Source organism: Parasteatoda tepidariorum, chromosome 2 (assembly GCF_982258835.1).
Source record: "Parasteatoda tepidariorum strain Cologne lab strain chromosome 2, Ptep-v5.0, whole genome shotgun sequence".
Lineage (NCBI taxonomy): Eukaryota > Metazoa > Arthropoda > Arachnida > Araneae > Theridiidae > Parasteatoda > Parasteatoda tepidariorum.
Window position 1 is genome coordinate 22,500,336 of NC_141756.1, and position 24,351 is coordinate 22,524,686.

The 24,351-nt window shown below is 33.0% G+C and overlaps 1 protein-coding gene across 1 annotated transcript; it reads left to right on the forward strand.

Annotated features, from left to right (window-relative positions):
- The first annotated feature begins 399 nt into the window (after positions 1-399).
- Positions 400-22,380, forward strand: LOC107438502 (sulfotransferase ssu-1). Its single transcript, XM_071177257.2, has 5 exons — positions 400-621; positions 15,915-16,295; positions 17,592-17,843; positions 19,412-19,628; positions 22,203-22,380. Exons 2-5 carry the CDS (start codon positions 15,918-15,920, stop codon positions 22,319-22,321), a joined length of 966 nt encoding a protein of 321 aa, XP_071033358.2. The 5' UTR covers positions 400-621; positions 15,915-15,917; the 3' UTR covers positions 22,322-22,380.
- Positions 22,381-24,351: the final 1,971 nt, after the last annotated feature.

The following is a 24,351-nucleotide window of genomic DNA, read 5'->3' on the forward strand; positions in this document are numbered from 1 at the left end:
GCCAAAATTTGGGAGCCACGTAAGAGAATTATATATATTAGATCAGAAACACATCATTAAAAGGCAGAATGCTTTGGTGTTTTCAAAACAAAGCAAGCATTGCCACCGGCGGAAAAGAAATACAGCCAAAATTTGGGAGCCACGTAAGAGAATTATATATAATAGATAGATAATTGTATATTATTTGCATATTTAAGGCCAGGCCTTGGGAAGCATTAGGATTAAGTCCTATTACGCGCAATTCCGACCATTAGATTTAAAGCTATTATTATTATTATTTTGCGCTCACGCTTTACTACCAAAGTCTCTCGATTAATTTTTCTTATGAAAGTTGCAATGTATATATTGATATTTATAGCTTTTATCACTTAAAGTTTTGTTTCGATTCTATGTCGAATAGTTCTTATGCAATAACTGAACGGATAAGAGAAGCATTGTCCAAACTTCTCTAGTTAATCAATATTGATTTGTTTTTACTTAATTCATGACTGAACAATGATATTGTTATCTGAGAGACAAATAAAAGATTATATAATAAGTAGAAGTAATTCCATCTGAAAATCAGTTTTAGTTGATACTGGTTTTTTCGGATATCATAAAAAATCTAAGATTGTCTCACAAGTAAGTTTCATGGATTTTTTATTACTAAAAAAGCAATGGTTGCAATTTCCTATAAAAATTTAAAAAGTTGTATCTTATTTATTTTAAAATAATCAACCAAAATTTTAATTTAACTGAAAGCTAACAAATTACTTAATTTTTAAGTTTCACTTCAATTTGAAAATTGTACTGTATCATAGTCATATAATTGTTCTAGGCTTTTAGGCCTCGTAAGGGCCTTTTACCTCACCATCACGTGTTACTTTATTTTGAAGTTGCTTCAATCATGAATTATTTAAAAGAAAGCAAAGGAAAATAAAGGGGATAAGAGTTGACTGGTAAAATCATAAAATAAGCACCGTATCTAGTTTTCGAGTTCAATATTATATCGTTAATAGTAAAAATGCCATGATGTATAAAATATTTCGTTTAACCAAAAAAATGAGCGAAAAATCTCATAATTATCTTACAACTATTTTTATTAAATAGGATTTGTAATAACCACCGAAATCACTAAATTTCAGTACAGAACGCTTCTAAGATGAATTTAAATTTAATTATTTTATATATGGGTAGGCCTGCCAATTACAACGCTTTTTGTCAAATATTTTATAGAGACATTTAAGAAAACCAAAGCTTAAAAAATTCGTGATAATTTTGCTAACATTTTAAAAGCCTTTTGCGAACGTTATAAAGTTTACAAATTGAGTTATTGGAAATGAGCAAAAGGAAATATTTAATTTAAACACTAGCTGTACTTTGCTTTAATGTAAGCGTATCTAATGTGGTATCTCCCTTGCCACTTCGTCGGATAATATTTGCCAGAGGCAACAAACGAATGGAATCGAAAGTTTGGTTAACTCTACTTTGTGCTTCGCGTCTTTTTAAATACATTTTCTCAAAACTGAGAAAGTGGTAGCATAATGACTTCATTCTTAGAATTTATCTCGCAGAGGTAAGGTATTTCTATCTACTATCAAGACTCAGCACGGTTTTATTGTAGCAAAGTGGCATATTACACAAGCCCTTAAATTATTTAGAAGTAGTAGTGTAGTAAGTCCTATAAATCGAATTTATTATAACAAGAAACATACATTAAAAGACTACCATCCGAAAATATTTATCCGCTGTCCAGAGCAAGTTGGTTAAGGCATGGGTAACGAATGGGTAATAGAAAAAAGTATCTACATGTCATCAAATATGCTTTACGACTTTTTACTTACTGGTGTTTTTCATACGTATATCACTTTTTATACGCCGGTTGTAAATGAGTTAATATACTATCATTTCTTTACATTATAACACTTTTCCCATTCTTGCTGTATAAAAAAAGAGCGTTGTGGATTAACTCTGTGGCTTGCGAGCCTCATATATGTTAGTTTTGTGATTTGGAAGCAACCTGTTTTTGGGATTAAATGTAGCCTATCAATATTTTGCAGCTGAGTTTATTAATTACTGGTTTCACAAATTAGAACTCGTTCTTAAAAACATAAGATGGGTAGTGAAAATAACGTACACTGTTAAAATCTAGACAAAATTTATAAGCACTCTGAAGTATACTGCTACTATCAAGAAATCTTAACTCAGCATCATATTTTAAATCACGAAGTCTTTCTCAACTCCATATTGTTAAACGGTATTGAAAATAGTAAGAGTAAGCTTAAACCTTTGCTTACGGTACCATCACATGTGGTCCACATGTTGCAGCGGCCGTAAGCAAAGGGTTGATTCATTTTGTTTTACCAGTATTTAAAAACTCTCCATGACAATCAGGTCTAGTACATATTAGCTAACTTAAACTAATTCCGAGCATAAATTTTCCAAGTTGTAGGAAAGTGTTTACCGAATTACGATTATAGGTCAACGTGATTATATATTTTGACAGAATTTAAAGAGATAACGTCATCATCATGAAAATTTATCTGGGAAACTGAGGGTGCTGCTGGATATCTTTTTAACTCGGCGTTTGGCGCGAAGCGCTATTTCTTGAGGGCGTTTACGGCGCTTTTCCCATATTTATTTTGAAGTTTTAACTTTAAAGTGGTTCTTTTTGGAAACTAGAATATGAATTGGAGTGAAAAGAAATTGAATATTTTGTATTCTAGATAAAGACGCGCCGCTACAAAAATAAGCAATCATTGACCTAAAGTTTAAAGAGCATTATGTGAGACACAGTGGGAAACAAAAGATGGTTACGAAAAGGTATCGGCCTAGCAGGCAAACCCTCGTACTGATGAAGTTGTAGGTGCATGGAAGATGCTGACTGCACTGATGTGAGATAATTCTGGAGGTGGAATTTTCCAAGAGCATTACCCGAAGGTAAGCAGCTGGAAAGAAGAGTAGAACCTCTGTATTCAGTCTTGTAATTCTGGTATTGAAGAAAAATTAAGGCAGAAGAGATCTAACGATCTCGACTACCTCAGGATTTGAAAAAAATACTTTTTATGTCCTGGCCAGTCTTGAAGCCTTATCCCGAGGAGAATTAGGCTTTTCCCGCAGTTTCTTCAGTTTGAGCTCTCAGCCAGTGAAGTTAGCTCGCAATTCCAGCACAAGGCAGACTCTGATTGACCCTTAATGGAGGTGTAGGAGAGGTGGGCTGGCGCACTTCATGCAACGTGATTGGCCGTTGCAGTTCCTTTGCACATGATCAAAAAGCAGGCAGTGGTAGCATAGAGTTTGCCCGCGGCCACCCCTGTGACTCTCCTTAGTGATGTTGTTTCCCTCGATGTTTCTCGAGGTCGTAGATTCTGCGATGATATTCTTCAAGATGACGCGGAAGATAGGCAAATTCACGTAGAATAATGTTTCGGAAGATTTGCTGACCCTTTTCCTAAATTGGACTAATTTTGTACAGTAAAACCCTGGTAAAATATTTCCCAGATCGTCAGTCTTGAATTCAGCATTTAACCCTTTGAAAATTACTTCCGATTCTCAGGATTTCTGCTCAGAAGTGGCCTTTACTGTAAAAATCTTCACCCACGTCGGTGGCAGAGTATCCTATCAATTATCGTAGAAGTCGCTGACTGGGAAGAAGGAGGCTGCGAATCTATGATGATGTCAGTTGATTCGGTGTTGGCCTTAGATTTCTTCTTCTTCTTACTCTTTCTCGCAGTAGATAATGTTTCAGTAGGCCCAGGTTCAGAATAAAGCTGAGGTTTTTCCTCAGACTTTCTATCAGGATTTTCAGGAATGGGAGTATCACCACTACTAAGCAGTATCCAGGGGTGAACGCGAGACGGAAAAGAGAAGAGGCTGGTAGTAAAACCATTTCACTTATTGATAGTTTCCGGGAGGAGTTCATTTATTCTTTTTTTCAAATTATTCAACAATATCTACTTTATCTAGGAAAAGTAGCTGTTTTATATATACGCTAAAATTATAAATGAAATCTTGATAGTTACAAAAAATTTATTTTTCTCTAAAAAAGTGCTAGAATGAAATGCCTTTCGTACCAGTTTTTTTTTCCATCTTGATGTACAATATAAGGGCTTTCAGCAATGACTGTATTACAGTAATAATTAATACTAAGAGTCCCGTCAGTCATTTCAGTCCCAAATCCTCAAGTCTTGCTTGATGAACCTGTTTCAAATCCTCAATAGAGAAATTCTCGAACAGTATGATAAGAGACCGTGCAACCGAGCTTCATATCTCATCTTTGGGATGGATATGCGGATGCCTCCGTGTCCGAAATATCTAGTCGTCATATCTCCGAGCTTGGTCATTACACAACCTTACCCGATTAAATCTAAGTCAGACTGTGAGGAACATTATGTGATAGTCTCACTCATTTATTTATATACTTTATTTACTTATGCGTAGTGGTGGGCGAAACCTTTTTAAATTAAATTTATAAATTCAAGAATTAAATGAAAAATATCAGATTTGCCACTACATTACGTCTTCCAGAAAATCCGGAAGAATTTGTGGCCAAGAAGATTTGTAGAAATTCGCGATCGCAACGCTCGAGTACGCCGTCTAGCGGGAGCCTGTAAATATCGGACATTAATTTATCACGTTTTCATTTAGTTCCATCGAAAGCATTGACTGAATCAGACGCCATTTTTTAGCAGCAAATAAGGAACAAAATTTCCCTAAGGAAAAGGCTGAGGAACTTGAAAAAAATCTCCAGAATATTAGTAAATCTTTCAGGAACAGAACACGCCAAACATTTGAAGAAAAATTCTTCAATAATTTATAACTTCTATTATCAACAAACTTGCAACTGATGACTTCCGATTTCGGATACTGTTACAGATGTGTGTATTAAGGTAAAATGCATTTCTTCTGTCTTCAATTCATTACGAAATTAAGTGAAGTCAACATTGCTTTCGTCATTCCAGTGAATAAATATGAATTCAGAACATACAGAATTGTAATAGTTATAGCATATTCTTCTTCGTTATAGAATAGTATATATTTCTGTATCCATATAATTCGGAAAACAACAATAAAAAATTATCCAAGTTACTTTAAATAGTGCCATTTGTGCTGATTCTTAATTAATTTTGATCGCTTTCTTGGTAAGTATTTTTTAGTTTTGAAAGAATAAGTTCAACTAGAATTCAGCTATTCTGTTTTTAGCTACATATTCAATTTCATATCTATTATAAAATTTTGCTGTGTAGTATGTTATCTAAAAGTAATGAAGGGATAAACTATGTATCTATTATTTGAGAATAAAGTTTTCAAACAAGGAACTTATCATTTTGGAATTCTCCGGCAATTATAAATCAGGTAAGTGCAATGATTTTTACAATAAAAAATTTGAGTGTAAATATTTTTTTTTCATTTGATGATGGTTCTCTACATAATGGTTTTTTACGTCTGATTAATGCCTCTATCACACGAGAGAAAAATATGTGCAACTGCAAGTGTAACTGCAAGTGTAAGTGAAACTCTAAGCGCAATTCCTCCGTTCGGAGTTGCCGAAAGGGTTGCTTAATTGCCTGAACGGTTGCATGTAATTGGGTTACCATATTTTGTTATTTATCTTTACTTTTGGCTCATATTTTATTTTATCATATTTTATTATATCATAGTTTCTGAACGATGTTCGTAAAGGGAGGAAAAAGAAATCACAGACGCTGTAGAATATTGATTGATTTTGATTTAATTTTTTACATTTGTATTTGTGTTAAGTCTTTTTTTCAGCAGCAAATTAAAATTCTAAAAAACTTTATTTCCCCAATATTTAAGTAGCATAGTATAAAAAGGATTATGATTTCTACCTCATAATATGAGATGATATTAAGATATCATTGAATTTCATGCTGCGTCCCTGAAAGGATAAGGGGGTGAAAGGGAGATGGACTTAAATACAGGCTGCGTCTCTAAAAGGATAAGGGGGTGAAAGGGGGATGGACTTAAATACTATCTAGAATTTTGACAATTTTTTTTATCTTGATTTGAGTGACTGAGGTATAAAACATGGTGCGTAGCGTTTTTAAAAAGTGCTTAAAGGTGCTTATTTTCGATTTTAATTTTTTGAAGACCCTTAAAGGTGCTTTTTTTAATGGATGTTTTTAAAAGGTGCTTTATTTTCCCTTTTCGAAAATGAAATTTATGAAAGGGAATGTCGATTTTCGCCACGTATTATGTAAAAACGTGTTTTTCACATTTTTCTATTTCACGTTTTCAGAATTCATTCAACCACGGTCAATTTCAGCGTACCGTCAGTCCATAGCGTATGAAAGCGCCAATCATTTCACAGGTTTGGTGAAGTACTTGCGAGTCCGCATGTGCGTCTAGTGAGCTGGGTTTGGTGAGATCCTTGCTTTCTCATGTGCAACTCTGCTGTATTTTGCATGATATTCTCAATTTCAGGCTTTATTTTTCACCCTCTGAAATCGAACCGAAAAATCTCTTGATCATTTTTTAATGGATAATATAATCAAGAAACGAGTTCTTTGTCAAATTCTAGTTATTTTATCATGATCATGTGAAGTCTGAGATTTATTTTGCATTTTGTCAATTTACATAGTGCTTAAAAATATTTTTTGAGTGCCTAAAATGTTCTTAAAAGTTGCTTATTTTTTGTTGAATTTGACTCCGCACCCTGTAAAAGCATAGTTTATTTATATATATTTACTATCTAACATGCTAGTTAGGCAAGTGCGGTATCGTTATCTATGTATACGCTAAATCGAATCAGAATAAAAACAAGCTGTCTGATTTAATAGTTTAGCTACTCGAAAATTTATAAAAGTTTCATGTGTAGAAAGGACAATTTTATGACTTATACCATTTTATGCAACTGACATTGCTATCTAAACAAGTAAGGCATTTCTTCAAATTTAATTTTTTAAGCTTAATTAAAAAACATAGTCCTTTGAAATAATTCTTTAGAAGAAATGAGGGTTTAATGTATGAAATATACAATTTTTGACTTTCCTTTTGCTCATAAAATATTTATAACATCAAAACAATTAGTTCTATCAAATCAATTCTATTTTTTTAATTTAATCTAAAAAATACATAATAAATAATGTCTATACTACTAATGTCTATACTTGTCTATACTACAATGTGATAGAACTAATAGTCAGAATTAGTGTGTCAGAATTTTATTGTCATCAAATTAATTTACATTGCATTAAGGAATCATCACGCCCGGTGGCTGAGCGGTAGCTCTTTGCGCTGTCGTGCCACAGGTCCCAGGTTCGATCGTCGGGCCGAGCAAGGTTGACTAAGCCTTTCATTCCTTCAGTGGGTCGATAAATGAGTACCAAGCATACTTGGGAGCTAAACACTGGGGGTTTCACGTATGTCTGACTACCTAACCGGAACAAATGCTCCTGCATTCCAGAGCCCAAAGGTCAAGAAAACTGAGATGGGCACAGAAGGCCTTGGCCCTCTGTGGGCTGTGCCGCTGAGTTTAGTTTAGTTTTTAAGGGATCATCAATTTTATTCATTTACACATTGCATATCAGGAGTATCACTTTTATGAAAATTATTTTTTCCAATTTCTTAGTAAAATTGTTTTTTAAATATTAGAGGATTTTCAATGTCATACTTACAATTTATTATTGCAAAATTTAAAACATTCCTTATTGATATGAGATAGTTTAATTAAAAATTATAAGATTTATTTTAGGACAAATTTATTGTAATATACAGTATATAAATTAAAATTTATTTATAACTATGAGAAAAAAAAACAATATTTTATTAAGAACATACTTTTTATGTATCATATTATTTTGTTACAGACTTTTACATGTTTTGTTTTGCATTTTAAATAATACAAGAATCAATTTAAAAAACAAAACATTTATTGTCAAGTGAAACATTTAGAACATTATTCATTTTCATTTCTTATTTTTTAATTTCTTTCATAAAAACAGTATTGCATCTCTTTCCTTCTTCACCGGACAAACCTTACAGGATTATACGAAATATCTGAAATAAAAGAAAGAAATCACTTTCATGATAAAATTTTACCAACACATTATTAGAATAAGAGAGATTAAATACCATTAATTTGAAATCATTTAAGTCCTGATCTACTGGGGGTAAAGGAGCGAAGGACCAGCTCAAGCCTTGCTAGAGACAAGACGTGTTTTTCTCTGCTCCGCAATTATGCCGTATCACCGAACTGCCCGCGGCGGAAAAGTTTTCCCTTCCGGCCGCATGCCAGCATCAGACTTATATGAGACATCTTCGATCGTCAAAAGGTTTTTACCGGCCAGATCTATGAACTACGCACTTTACTCAAAGTTTCTTCTAGAACAAACTACTGATATCGTGGAACTTCGTAAGCTGCGAGATTCCATTGGAGAGATTTCTACCTCAACACCAAGTAGATATTACAACGAACTCTTTAACGCAGCGGTGTCCGCAATTCAAACTGTTGAGTCGAGTCAAAAGAAGCCAACTGCCTCAACTACAATGGAGACAACTATCACTGAGACAGCGGAAATCCCTGTGACCATCCCAGAAAGTAGTGTTACTAATGAAATAGAGACTGAGCCCGTTTCCGAGCACAGTGTTCCGAATAATATCACAACTCCTTCCAGTAAAGATTTGAATATGGATATAGACGAAGAGACATCAGCCTCTGAACCTGAGATCCAAAATAGAAACAAAGAGCCACCAGCTAAAAAGAGAAAGAAGAGGAAGAAAAAGTCTGCCGCAGCTACAGAAAATGTTGACCCATCCAAGACCCAGAAAAGCTGCACTCCTCCGGAATCTCTTTTCATGCCGGAGCCCACCCCTATTACTGCATCAGAACCTACGGAGGAGACTACCAACAAAGCCACAGAGCCTTCCACTTCAGTAGAAAAAGCTCAGCCAGTTAAAAATGCTAAAGTCCTCATCCGTGGCCTTCTTGATGATTTTAGTACAGATGAAATATCCCTTGAATTAGGGAAGCGGAACATTGAAATCCTGAAAATAGTCCAGTTTAAGAAGAAAGTGGGTGAAGCCTTTAGGCCCCTCCCCCTGTACCTCATCGTTATGTCAATGCTAGCCAATCACGAGATGATCTACCATATTGAGAGCATCAAGCAGATCCCGATCAGCATAGAGAAATACCACGGCGGCCGGCGGCCGCTGCAGTGTTTTCGATGTCAGAGTTTCGGCCACACCCAACGTTCCTGCTCCTCCAGCCCAAGATGCATGAAATGTGCCGAAGGGCACTATTCATTCCAGTGCAGAAAGAGCCGAGACTCCCCAGCTAAATGCTGCAACTGCATGCAAAACCACACCTCAAATTTCACTGGGTGCGAGGCCCGTCCCAGTCGAAAGAGAAAAACGACCAAGGACACGACTACTTCTACAGCCCACAGACTTGTTAGCCTCATCAGTGAACTTAAAGACTTGCTGAAGGACCAAGACGTACTGCATCTTCTCACAACTTTAATCCAGGGGAATTCCCCATACAACTGATGTACTACTGAATCAACTCATGCCTCACCTCATCATGGACTTATTATCTGATCCTAACTTAGAACTATGAACTGTATATGACCTCTGGACTAAATGCCAAAACAGTATAGATGAATCGGTTAGAAGCGCTTCGCGCTTAACACCGAGATTCCACTCATATCAATCAATCAATCAATCATTTAAGTCCTTAGGTATCCCCTTTAAACTTATTTTAAGTTTGACAGATATTTTGATTAGAGTTCTAAGATTATTCTATACACTAATGAAAGATGGCAGGTATATTTGGTTTTGTAGTTCTTATGTTTGGATTGAAATTTGTTTTAAGAAAAATAGATTGTATTTATGATCGAAGACTATTAAAAATTTATGTATATTGAAAAATTAGTAAGGTACACTTACATACTTACTGTCATTGTAGAAAAGCTAAGTATCAAAATATAAATGTGAAGTATAAATAAAAAGTAAAGTATCATTAGTAAATCATCACACACACAAAAAAAAAAAGAATTGAGGGGATGAATGTAGAAACAGACAAGGTGATTGGAAATTTGCATTTTAGATTTTCAAAAATTAAAAGAATTCTTAGGGAAGAATAAAATAATTAATTCACAAATAATTATAATAATAAAAAAATTTCAAATAATCGGACACATGCTTTTACAATCAACAGTAATAAAGTTTAAAATTTGAAAATAAAGAAATATAATCATTATTATATTTTATGTTATAATAATGTAACAAAGTTTGGCGAGTTGCTTGGCGAATATTTCAAAGTAAAGCTTTTCGCCAGTATAAATCTTTACATATATAAAAATAGAAATTATTTCTATTTAAAGTAATTAAAACTTTGATCGGAACAAATTATAATAAGTTTTAATTTTATTAGCTTAAAATAAATAAATATTTTAAAAGAAAATTTATTTAGAAAAGAGTGTACTATACTCACCGATACTAAAATGATGTGCAGGTTCCTGTTATGGTAGTACATCAACTGCATTGAGATGATTGAGATGGTTATTTCATCGTGTGAAAGTATTTTTAATGCTTTGATTTTAAAGAAAATGTTATTATTAAACTAAAAAACTGTTCCTTTTCGTCTATAAAAAAATTTCATCCGATCATTCTTCACCAACGTCGCCGCCATTTTTATTTACATTTGTATACGTCATCACATAAAATTGAAACGTCATAAAAGCAAACGATCTGATTGGTTCATGAAAGAAATTGCCTGAACGGTTGCAGATATTTCGTGCAACCGTGATTTCTATATCACACGAGCAATTTTTGGAGAAATTTCACTTACAGTTGCACTTACACTTGCAGTTGCACATATTTTCTCTCGTGTGATATAGCCATAAGAACTATAAGAATAATAAAAAAAGAAACAATATGAAAGTTTTTATTTCAATGTAAAGAATTCTTGAAATCGTTTTTTTATCCTAAGAATTCTTTATTTTCCGTTTTTTAGTTTATAATTTTTTGATAAAAATTGTTCTCAAAATACTTTTTTTGAAAAATTAAATGGTATAACATTATGTGTTTATGTATACTTCTTGTATATTCCAATGTTTGAAGTAATATGATTCAGAAAAGTAAGGAATAAAAATTCGGTACTTACTTATTAACGCCACCGCCGCTACAGATTTGGCGGTTTTTAAGTGCCGCTAATCTACACTTAAAATTTTTGCGACAATTCATAAAATAAAACACTTTATTTAAAATCGAAATAGTCAATCGGATTTCGGTGGAAAATGAGCCGATATAGAGTTTAGCATAGATTCAAAACAATCATATCGCCATATGAACTCTGATAAATAAGATTCCAAATGAAATAACATTTCCACAACGTACGTTTACCAAGATAAAGTTTCATGTTGTGGGAATTGGTACATTTTCGTTTTTTCGGTAAAATATTTCCCTCCTAAAAAAATACAATTGCATCTTGTTTTGTTTTTGGCAAATCCCAAAGACGAATTTTTGTAGCACTAAAAATGGCGACAAAAAAGAATTGTTCATTTGTTTTTGTTTCGTCAGCATTCTTTATTTTACATTTCTTAGTTTCTAAATAATGATTTTTATTGAAACTTGAAATTTTTTGATAAAAATTGTTGTCTAAAAACTTTGTTTACAAAATTGAATTTCATAAAATTATGAGGCTTATGTATACTTTTTGTTCATTTTAATTTTTGAAGTAATATGATTCTTAAAACTATAGAATGTAAAGTTTAAATGGGCCTTTCATGTTATATCATTAAATTTAGTAAAACTATTTCTCGGGCATTAGGATTTAACTCTTATAAGAATATACATATTTTTTTCCGTTAATGTACAAATATTTTTCCGATGTGTTTTGGATATTCCTTCTCTAATAAAAAGAGATACCATTTTGTTTTCGTTTGCATAAGAAAGAATACCAAACATTTTTCTTTTTTAAATTTAATTAGCCACAATAAAGAAGGAACGTTGCAATGCTACGTGCTACATTAAAGACGTCTCTAGAGTAACTTAATCTCTGTTCATATGGAAATCGCAGGTATCCGTCTCATACAACAACGCCCCCTATAGTTCGTTGCGATCGCGAATTGTTTGTATAGTTGTAGTTAAAATTAGTGTTAATCAGATTTATAAAATATGAAAATTGGTAAACCATAAAAAATGTCGCATGCTGCACTAATATAGTGCTTGAATTAGCCTCAAAAAATTAGTTCAGGGGATTTTCACACTCCAATTTACGATATACTAAAAATTCAAAAAATATAAAAAAATTATTAATTCATCAATATGTTTAACCCTTTCGTGCCGACTGTCACAAATATGTGCCAGCATAAAACCGTATCAATCAGGGTAAAAAGATAAAACTGGTAATCAAAGTATTTCTTTAGCAGTTTATTTGTGGGCGGAGTTATAATTGTTTGATTTATTTAATTCACCATTACTTTGTTCAAAATAAAACTATTTAGTTATACTTTGAATTAACATTAATTATATATATGATTAAACTAACAATAATTAATGCAAAAGCAAAGTAAGTCTGTCAAATTAGCAACGACTACATTTAAATTACCGTTTTTTATTGAATTACAACTTGATTCTGATTTTGTACGAATGCTTTTCTGAATCACCCGTCTCCAAGGGGTTAAAATAAATTTTAAAAAGTTTTAGTTTATCATATAAACATAGAACAATTTTAACAGTGATGTTATCTGACCTAATTGTAAATTTCGAATATTATAACTTTATGCCTCGTTTAGGAATTCAGTTGGACAGTTGTGACGCAGATATTTAATTTGTTTTTTCGATCTTTTTCTACCAGTTGTTAAATCTTTCCGGAATGGGGTTAACCTGAAATCTACAAAAATTTTATAAAAAACTCTTATGATTCATGAAAATTGCACAATTTGTGTACAGCTTTGAAATTTTAAAATTTAACAGAGGGAATTTGAAAGAGTTATCGTCTGTGAGTATGATTATTTTTAATTTAGTATTTTTCATTTCAAGAAATTTTTCCATCACTAAATATTAAAAATACAAAGTATAATATGGAATGCAATTACTCTATTGTGTTGTTAGCTCTGATATCTTATTGGTCCAGCGATTCAGCCAATGAGGTTGCAATTTCAGCAAATTGTAACGGTATTGAAAAAGGGAATCATTTTTTAACTTCCTACACTCATTTAGGACAATGCAAATTTTGCATAGTTCAGGGATTTCCCAGAAGACTAAAAACGCTAAAAGTGGTAGAAATTTAATTAATTTTTGTTTATTTATTATGTTTTAAATTATTTATAATCTTTTTAATTATTCTAACGCAGCTACCATTACGACTTGCATTTCAAACTATTGATACTTAAAAACAGTCTTTGCATTTACTTTCCGCCAAAAGTTCCAGTCACCCTAGGGCATAATTTAGATTAAGAGGTCTAGTACCCGCTGAAGGGGGCAGGTACCTTACCAAGTGCAGATCGTCGTCGTCGCATTTACTTTCCAACGTAAACTGAAAAAATATGCAAGAAAAGTTATAATTTCTTTCAAATTTTTTTTTTTTGCATTAGTAACCATTTTTTGTATTTTTAGTCATTCGTGTTAACTCTGATAGTTACGAAGGACACCATTTCTAAAAGTTTTGAAGTCTGTTTCTAATTATACCAACAGTTTTGCTATGTGAAATCTTTCGAAAGATTTGTTGCTATAAAAAATAATTTCCATAGACTTATTATTGAAGTATTACCCTTATTTTGGTCAACTCCTGTTGCAACTTAATAATCAACGAGAATTAATTAAAGTAATTCCTTTTGGGCGCAACCACGTGTATTACATTTTTATAAGGTCACAAATTGCACTGTTTGTTACCTGCAATCCAGACCGATAATAACGCAAATAAAAAGAATTTAGTCAAACTAGCAAAAGATTGATTATAAAATGAGTAAATTAATAACTTAATTCTTTTTAAAAGCACCGGTTTTGTTTATACTTTATACGAGGTCGCATTCTCTTCATCTGATATTGCAATAACTTTCTGTAAAAAAGTTTAATTGTTAAAGAACTGCAGAGGTATTGTATTGAGATTTGACAAATATTAGTAACGATAATAATTAACACAATATAATCTCTAGATACATAATGTTATATAAAGAGATATAATGGAGAAGATAAACTACAGATAAGCAACAGAAATAATGCAAATTTAAATATCTCTTATCTCAAGCATGCAATTTTGTAAACAGACTGACTTCTAACGAAACAATCGATGCAGATTACGATTCATTGTCTTTGAAAGAAAAAATAAACTGGAAGTAATATGATTTGAGAAGTGGATATATTTTCATAGTTTTTACTGCTTCAGTAAAGAAACGGCACGTGGCAATAAGACAGATAAAATCATACTTTAACAGGCATTTTTATAATTAATGCGCTGTGATAATAACGGAAGTGTCATGCGGCTTCATTTGTTTCAGAAATTATCTGAACGCAATGTGATTTTACTACCCTTTTTTTATTTTCTTAATGACTTTGCGAAACCTGAAAAAATAAGAGGAATCAAACGACAGTGAAACCTCTCAGGAGCGACCACTCTCTGTTCCAGAGTAGAATGGCCGTTAATGAAGGTTGGTCGTTCTTCACTATCTCCAAAATGGCATCGAAGGTGCATGATTTTTAGAAAGCAATTTTAATCTTATTGAGTGCCTTTTTATTGGTGGGGAAATGCTACTTCTGTTGGCGTCATGAAAACCGGATGGATGAATTTAGCGTCAATAAAAATGACCTTTACTGATATAATTAAGCTAAAAACAAGTTTACCAATTACGAATGATAGAACAATTTTAAATAAATAAACAATTATGTTTTTCGTTTAAGTTTGCATTTAATTTTATTTCATAAAAGCTAAGTTAGCTTTAAAAAAAGAGAAGAGGTTCGTCTGTTTGAAATGCTTAGTTTTTTTCTGAATTTGGAGGCATAACCCGCCAAACGCTTTTCAAAGCGTGGAGGTAGTGGGTTCGAATCCCACTGTCACCCTGGATGTATCTTCGTGCAGTCCTTATATTTGATAAAGGTTTATGAGTCTAAATTGAGCACACAAGCCTTTAAATAAATGTAATTTCAGTAAACCAATTAAACAATCACTTTAAATTGTATGCTGGAAATATAAGCAATGAAATGTTGCTAAATTTAAGTTCTTTTTAATAAAATTTTGAATTTTAACAGTCATCACTTTTTTTAATTTTAGTCAGCCGTGACAAGCCTGTAAAAATAACTCCCCCTGCTTGAAATGTAGCGACTAGTTTTTGACGGAAGGGGAATATGCTTAAAAAAAAAGAGAACGCAAAATATTTTACTCAAGCTTCACTCTACGATAATAATTTCGGCAGATTACTAAGCGTCACGCATTGATAGCTCAATCCCATTCATCATGGAATTTTAGTCCAGTTTTAGATTGGACATTGAAGATAGCAGGCAGCGAGGTTGCTTTTAAAATGATTGCTCAAACAAAATAAATCGATCAGCTTTACCTTAAAACATTTATATCTTGAAGTGGTGGACTAAAAATTGCATAGTTTAAATGTTATAACTGTTTGAATTTAATTGGTTTAAATAACTGCCACAAACGAGTGGGGCAAATGTTTTGTCGCCACTTTTGAAAAGGTTGAAAGGATCGTACGCACATACTAAAAAGACAAAACTACGGCACAAGTCTTTTCAACTTTTGTTGCTGTTTGAAAAAAAAACTTCCGTAGTTGCTGTTAAAATTTACGAGCAGTTGAAAACTATACATAGCTCATAAGTAAACAAGCTATCTTTTTCATCCCAAAATCAACATTACCTTCCAAAAAAATAAAATGAATTTGTTTAATAATTCTTATCAGTAAAAGATACATTTAGAGCAAAGATTCACAACATTCATAAGTCAAAATTAAATTTTGTTGTTTTAGGAAATGGCACCAACAGCAGAAGCCAAAAAACCTACGCCACTCTATCAGGATGTAGATGGTTTTCGAATTCCAGGCATGTTTTCAGCCGATGCCTACAGATCAGCCATTGCTTATAAACCCCGCTCGGATGATCTGTTCATCGTAACCTACCCAAAATGTGGGACAACTTGGGTTCAACACATCATCGGCTGCATTTTCAGGAAGGGACAGACATTCACTTCATTTACTGAGTTTCTGATGGAGACCCCCTTTCTTGAGATGACGGGAGCTGAAGCTGCACATACCATGAAGAGACCAGGAGCCATAAAATTTCACCTGCCCTTTTATTTAACACCCTACTCACCAGAAGCGAAGTACATTTTCGTAGCGAGGAATCCGAAGGTATGACATTTGTAATGATGCGATGTGATTTCTTGATCATAAGTCAGACACGATTTAATTGAAACTGTAAATATGATTTTTTTTATTGTTTTATTTATTTTACATTAAAAGAGTCCAAAAAAGTATGAAAATAGTCAGACATCTCAAAAAAATGAGAATTGGATAAAAATATAGAAAAATAAGCGCGAAATATTTTCAAAAGCTGAACTCAGTGATTTTATTTAATTTTTTAACGCAATTTTACGCTGCTCGTTCTACGAAATAATGATATAAAAACGTAAATTAACGTTGCCCGTCCGTGAAGTAGTTTGATAGTCTGAGCTACCCACTGGTATAACCATTAGATTCTAACAGATTTCCACTTTTTTATAAGTATACTTGTATTACTAAGTATACTTGTATTCTCTTATCAACAGTAAGGTTCACTTATGGTTTTACATGTTTATTCAGTCAAAGCTGATTACTTAAAAAGCCGTTTAATAAAAATGCAGACATTTTTTCTTTTATAAAACGTCGTTTTCTTATCACTTCAAAACTTTAATCTAATAAATGAATATTTAATCCTAGATAGAGATGGCAGGCAGGTTACAGTTTATATATAGGAGTAATACAAGAACAACTTGGTGGGAATTTAACCAGAAAAGTTCACTTTTTATAGAGGAAGAATATGAAAGAGAGTGAAATTTGTGCGTATTTCTATTGACGAAAATTCCAAACTGGCATATCATTCTGACCCTTTGGTTTACTACGATAGATAGGTAGGTATTTTATTTTACGTCGCACTAGCGCTTGCCAATTGGTTATTGACGATGACCTGGGAAACATGTCTGAGGATGATCCGAAAACATGCCATCACAATTTTTGTGAGGTCATTTCTTCAATTTAGTCATACATCTGAAGGGGAAGGAAATTTTCTCCAGATCCCCGTATCTCTGGTACTGCTCCGTGACCATAGGACTTTCGATTCTACAGATTTTGCGAGCACGCATCTTCTCGGTAGGTCTTAGCGAAGCTGAGGATTGAACTCCTGCCCTTTCAGCCCGGAGTCCGATTCTCTATCCACTGTACTACCACGGCACCCACTACGATAGAAAGGTCTTTAAATAGGTTTTAGATTTTTTATTCATTTCTCTCCTGCAATTCGTAATATAAGTTGTCCGTATGTTTCATCCCCTATATCTCAGGAATTCGTTAACCGGTTTTCTTTAGGCTCACTTCGAAAGCATCAGATTGACGTCGTTAAATAATATAACTTATAACATTGAAAAAAATTAAAAAAAAAACAAACTCTCCTAGGATTGTCTAGTCTCATTCTATCACCACACGGAAAATATTCCTGGTTATCAGTTCACGGGTGGAGATTTTGATGATTTCTTTGAGCTTTTCATAGAAGGCAAAACAGATTTTGGTGATTACTTCGACACTCTGCTATCTTGGTACGAGCACCGAAATGATCCAAATGTCCTATTCATCACTTATGAACAACTGAAGAAGGACACAAAAACATACATTTTGAAAATTGCCGAATTCATGGGCTCCAATTACAAGGTAAGTTCAGTAAATATTTTCCACTTTGAAAACGTACAGTTCTCGACGATAATCGTTTTTTTTAACTACGAAAGATATATTTCAAATTTCAATGATGTGTACAAAGAAACTACTATAATTAACTAGCAATAACTAATCTATTACTGAAATTAACCAAGGTTGCCAATTTTTTTACTCTTTTTATTAATGTTTCTTCTAGTGGTAGCTAAGTTTAGGTTCTTAATATATGATTCTTTGTTTTGTAAATATGATTTAGTTTTGTAAATATGATTAAGTTATTTTCTTCACCACTGTATGAAAATGATACAAAAGTTAATATGAAACTCCACTTTGTTATAACTCTCTAGTGGCAAAACTTTTAAAATATTGACAAAATTAGCAAAAAATCAGAAGGCTTCAGTTTTTAATTGTCTATTGCTCTATAAAATAATTTTCATAAAGCAGAGTAGTTGACAGGCTAGAAATAAACTAATAATTGACGCTATGTTTGCCTTTAAATGACCGAAATGAGAATGATCATCTTCATGTGTGATACAAATTACATTTAAGTTCTTCTCATTGCAATAAATAGGAGAGGTAGTTGTTTATTAATGATATCTTAATGTTTGAATTGACCATTCGTTGAACATATGAGATTTATAAATGATATCTAAAGTGCCGAGGTTGTGCGTTAAAGACCTTTAGAAGGAACCATGAAAATAGGTACAAGTTGTGAATGAGGCTGTCAAATTTAAAAAGTTTAGTGGATCGGAATCTTTAGTTTATTTATTGGATTTTATTGAATCTTATTAAATGAATTTTGAAGGTCAAGCTTGAAGAAAGATATTCTTCATACCCATGTAAAATATGAATCGACCAAAATAAGGAAAATAAGTCAATAACTTTTTTCTAGTTTTAATACCAGAAATTAATTATTGTATAGAATTGTAATATTTATATAAGAATGTTTTGTTTCCGACATTGAAAATGGAAAGAAAGTTTTAACTTCCTACGCCTTAACTTCTTTTCACATTTTGGTCGATGCAAACTTTACATAAAAAAGATCCCGTTTCTAAAAGCTTCAAGCATGATCTTTTAAATTATGCAAACATTTTTGCCATTCGAAATTCATTTTGCTTCTAAGAGAAAAATTGTTTACATAGAGTTAGTATAGAAGTTTTTTAATATTTTTTCCAAACCCTTATATATATGCTATGAAAAATTTTATTTATAAACATTTAATTTGACTTAAAATTTTATTTACAACGCTACTTGGAAATCATAGAAATTCCCAACATGCACATTAAAAAATTTCAGTGCTTAGAGCTACAACAATTTTCAGTCCTTCATTCTAAAGCTAATCCATAAAATGAATAAAAACCGAAGCCAAAGGTAAGAAAAAATGCATAGTAACGAATAATAATTAGAAAAAAATATAGAACAGTTCGTTTACATGAACAGTTTTTAACCTTCCATTTTTGCCCACTTTATAGTTCACATGGTGTTATTAGTTGGTGTTCAGTGAGTTTCACTGGTTTGAGGCTATAAATGCATTAGTGTTTAATATAATAAAGATTGTGTCCTTACAGGAAATGCTAGAGAGTGACGAACAGATATTGAAGGATGTCATTCACCATTCTAGCTTTAAGTACATGAAAGAGACATCAAACAAATCCATGGCAGAAATGAGCTCACTCCCCAAAGAGTTCATTGAAAATAATCCCGACATTCCACCTGGTTTGAGAGATCTGCTTTTAAAACCCATTTTCCACACCGAACCTACAAATGTCAATTTTGTGAGGAAAGGTATGTTAGAAATCTATACAAGAATTGTTTAAAAAAATTACCATGAACAATATACAGGAGGGTTGATTTATTTTGTTAATTTTTTAAAACTTTCCTTCTGTATTTTCTTTTTTTTTTTTTTAAAAATGGTGTGTTTGAAATTTTAGCTTATTCGGACAAAATTCAGACAAACGGCTCTAGACTTTTGGTATTTTCAATGAGGGTTACTTCAAAATTATCTAATTGGGAATAATTTCTGCCCATATCGTTTTCTTTTTTCTTCTTCATTGTTTAAAACAAGATAGGAGATGGAAGCGAAACTTTTAAAAAGCTGACGAAGTAAGGGCCACCCTAAACAGGTATTTTAAACATTTAGCGCCGTTTGCCACCTATCATCATTAAAGGCTATGTAAAATTTCAACTTTCTGATTTGATAAAAACTTGTTCTTAAAAATTAAAAGAAAAAAAATAAACAAATTACGGAAAAATCTTATTTTATTGATTAGAGTGGTATTTCTAACAAGAATATCTAGGCCGGGATAGCATAATTGGTAAGGCACTGGGCCCATGTCCGATCCCAGTCGTCCGAAGTCGTCCCCGTGTAGTAAACGGGGACCGAAGCACGTTAAATCTGTCGAGTCGCAAAGACCTCCATGTTCCCATAACAAATCAATATTTCTGTGGGTACTGATCCTGGAGTTTCCTTGTCTTCTGGATTGGTTCAAAATTACAAGGCTACGGAGTTGAACATTAGTGGTCGTAAACCCACAAATTGGGTCGGCTGTTCAACGACGGATGCATAACAAGAATATCTATGCAAAAACTAAGTAACAAATTTTTGCGAATTCGACGGTAATAGAGTTTTTTTATGGTCCATTGTTACAATATACGTATGTACTATTGCCAGATATAAAAAGGACGGATTGTACATTAATTCAGAAAAAGACGACACGAAGATTCATCCTGGGTTAGGACGGGACCCAATACCGACACCTGCACGCAACAGAGTATTTGGCAGACGATACCACACGGCCAGGGAGGATCCGTAACAAAGTTAGGACATTAATAATCATATTTCGATTACCATAAAATTATGTAATAGAGGTATGCATTTATTTAATTTTATCACATTTATTTCATCATCAAATCAATCCAACCGTGTAATAACACCGCAATTTAACTTGATATCTCTCAAGGTCCGGATGATAAAAGCGAAAAGTGCAGATCCTCTTCATTATCATCAACTCAGTAATTATGTAACTAGCTTATATAAGTAATGGTGAAATTAAAAAAGAATAATTCTGCATGATTTAGTTAATTAATATATACCTGTGAATTCTGTGACAGAAAGAGGGACTGTTTGGTTTCCCTAAAATATTAATGCTTTTAAGAAATATTAACTTTTAAAACGCCTCAAATGGTTAACAAATTAATAAAAGCAGTCGGATATTTTTAGCATTATTTTTAACTTTCTGCCCCCCCCCAATTTTCGGCCCATTAGAGTAGAAGAATGTATCAATTTAGAGACATTAGATGTTGCATAACACGTTGAATGCCATGGGGGTCACCGGGGACCGGCACTGAGTTTGTTCGTCGCTCCACGGGGGGTCACCGGTGACCGGCGAAGCTTAGATTAGTAGAGCTCATAGTTTGAGTAAATTTTTAATTTTTTTTAATGTTATTATCATTACTGAAATGGTTTGAAGAAATTAATGCAATATAGAACACACAAAAATAGTTTTATTTATATACACAGCGATGCCAACTTGCTCCAAACAGCGAATAAATATTTTCAAGTGATAGTTTATTAATTGTGATTCTTGGTTTAATAAATTCAATTTAGTAGATTTTTATCCACCACTATTTCTAAACAATTCGTAGGCTTATATAATTCACCACTTTTTTCAGATATGTCATGCTAAACCTCTTAAAAAATTAGCAAAATCTGGCTACATTTGCAAATTTAGTTTGTAGTTATTTACCGCTTGGACAGGCTTGCAAGTCATGTAAAATTAGCATGGCTTTCAACGTGTTACTAATGTTAGGATGGCTACAAACTCTAAGATACTTTGACTTTTTAAACCCACTTTAATACTCATAGATGCCAGTTAACACTTATATACGCAAGACTTTTTTTCAGTAATAGGCATACTAGAGTCCTGGGTAAAATAAAACGCTAGTGTTAGTTCTTTGCGTAGACACTACGACAGCTATCATATCTGCATAATGATGGTCCCCATGGTGTCTCACACGTTCAACCAATCATATTTACTCCATCGTTGTTCAATTTCCGGGGAAACTTTTTTTCTCCCTAATTTCCCGTCGTAGTTCTGGACATAATGGGTCATACGAAAAATGTAAAATTAGCATATAGAGGCACAAAATTTCGAACGTTCTCATGATTGGCATGTTTAATCTTTACTTTTTAAAAGCGAAATCTTTTCGGATTATAGACACTGGTTTATCAGTCCAGGTTCAAATGAAACTTTCGTGACCAGGTCACTTTCGTAAACTGAGTAGAAAATAAATTTGAACGTAAAAGAATGCAATAAGTTTATTTTTACATGGTATATTATATCATTTTTTATATTTTAGGTATTGTTGGAGATTGGAAGAATTATTTGTCCCCCATGCAGAACGCGAGACTGGAGCGAAAATACAGAGAAAGAACAATGGGAACGGATATACCTAGCCTCTGGAAAGATGATATGTAATTATTACGTTAAACATTCCGATGTTAAGAGGAATAAAATTGAAATACCAATCAAAGAAATTAGATATTTTTGTTACTTTATTCTGTTTAATTCATTTTCATGACGCACGTTAAATCTGTCGAGTCGCAAAAGTCCTCCATGTTCCCATAACAAATCAACACCTCTGGGGGTACTGGATTGCAGATCGATCGTTCTCTGAGTCAGGCCAAAATTACAATCTGTGGATGAATGAATGGATGCATGAATGGGTCCGCCCTATTAGCGGGTGTGACAGAAGTCGAATTCTCGGCCATAGATGGCGCCACTGGAAAACAAGAACAATCGCATCCCCTCTGCCTAAAACAGGCATACGTCAACAACAACAATTCATTTTCATACACCAATTACTGTCTATCAGGCGTAATTATGTAAGACAATGGGGATCCTAAAACTTTGGGTTGTGAACCCGAGAGGGTGCGGTCATTTAGAGCGGCTTTCATACGTTTGTTACGGAAGAATTTACCCCGACCCGCCCTTATTTAGGACATACGGGTAAATGTTTATTAAAATCAAAAAAAAAAAAAAAAATCCAGAGAACAGTACAAACATAAATTACATAAAATACACACCCATGAACATGGCGGGCGTAGAACAGCTAAAATCATGTAAGGTGATAAACATTAAAACAGCAATATATTAAAAGTGTCAATTAAAAGAATAATTTAAAAGAGCAATTTAAAAGATAAACGTGCAAAAATTACAAGAGAACAATATTGTAAAACAATTAAAAACATTACTATTAAAACCAATTAAATAGTACAAAAGTAAATAACAATAAAATTAGAGCAAGTAAAAGAAGAATAGTTAATAAAAGACATAGTAAAAAAAATGAGACACCAAAGCTGGAAGGAACAAGTTCCGAGACATTAAAAACCGTCCCCCAATACATCCTCTAAAGTTTGTTTAATAATCTTTTTTATGATATTTCTACAAGTCAGGTTAGCATAGCATTGATGTTGGCCAATAGTATTAAAGTTATTGCCCCGGATTGTCTGGAATTGAAAACAATTTATTAACAAGTGATCAATAGATTGATATTCACCACAGTAATTGCATTCTGGAGTTTTGTGAAATAATTTATATTGGTGTTCTCCAAACACTCCGTGGCCTGTTAAAAATTGATTTAGATAGAAGTTTGCTTGTAGTCTATTTAATTTCGGGTCTTTAAAAAATTTGAATGTCTGTCTCCCTTTCTCGGAACTCCGCCATTCCAGCCCCCAGCGCTTCATGCTATATAATTTAACCTGAGTTTTAATTTGGGCGATGGAGCTTGGGACCTCAAGGGCAACCTGGCAGAGATCGGTGGCTTTCTTAGCTGCTCGATCCGCCTCCTCGTTGCCTTGAGTACCTATATGAGCTTTAACCCAATTGCAGAGTATATTGGATCGCCATAATTGTTTAGTGTTTTCAAAAATTTTTGAGCTTGATACTGGGTTTTCATACGTTTGTTATGAAATTATTTTACAAAAGTATTAAAGGGTTTTGAGCTATACCGTCAATAAATTTATAAAATTATGTCCTAACACAGTCACAATTTATAATTTAATTACTCACCATTTATAATTGTGGATTTAACTCACAAAGCAGAGTATGCTAAAAATCATGAAGTACACAAATAAACTGGAACACATTTATTATTACTTTCAATGGTTAACTTAAATCTAAAATTCTAATTGAATATACAAATATATATATAGGACCATCATCTACAATCGGCCAAAGACTCAAAAGATGAGTTGGCGGCTCATCCCTCTCCACCGGGATGAAAGAAGAAATTGTTCGTTCTTTTATAGATAACGATTTCGTACGTCACATTGATTGAATGCTTGTTTCTTGAATTCCCTTTACTTCCATCCTGGAAACGAATCTAGAAGAAAAAAACTCGAACACTAAAGTTTATAACTGGAAACTACTTATTTCCACAATATATATTCAGGTTTTTATTGGGATTTATAATTATCCGAGGCTTTTAGGATACATAAATATTCAAG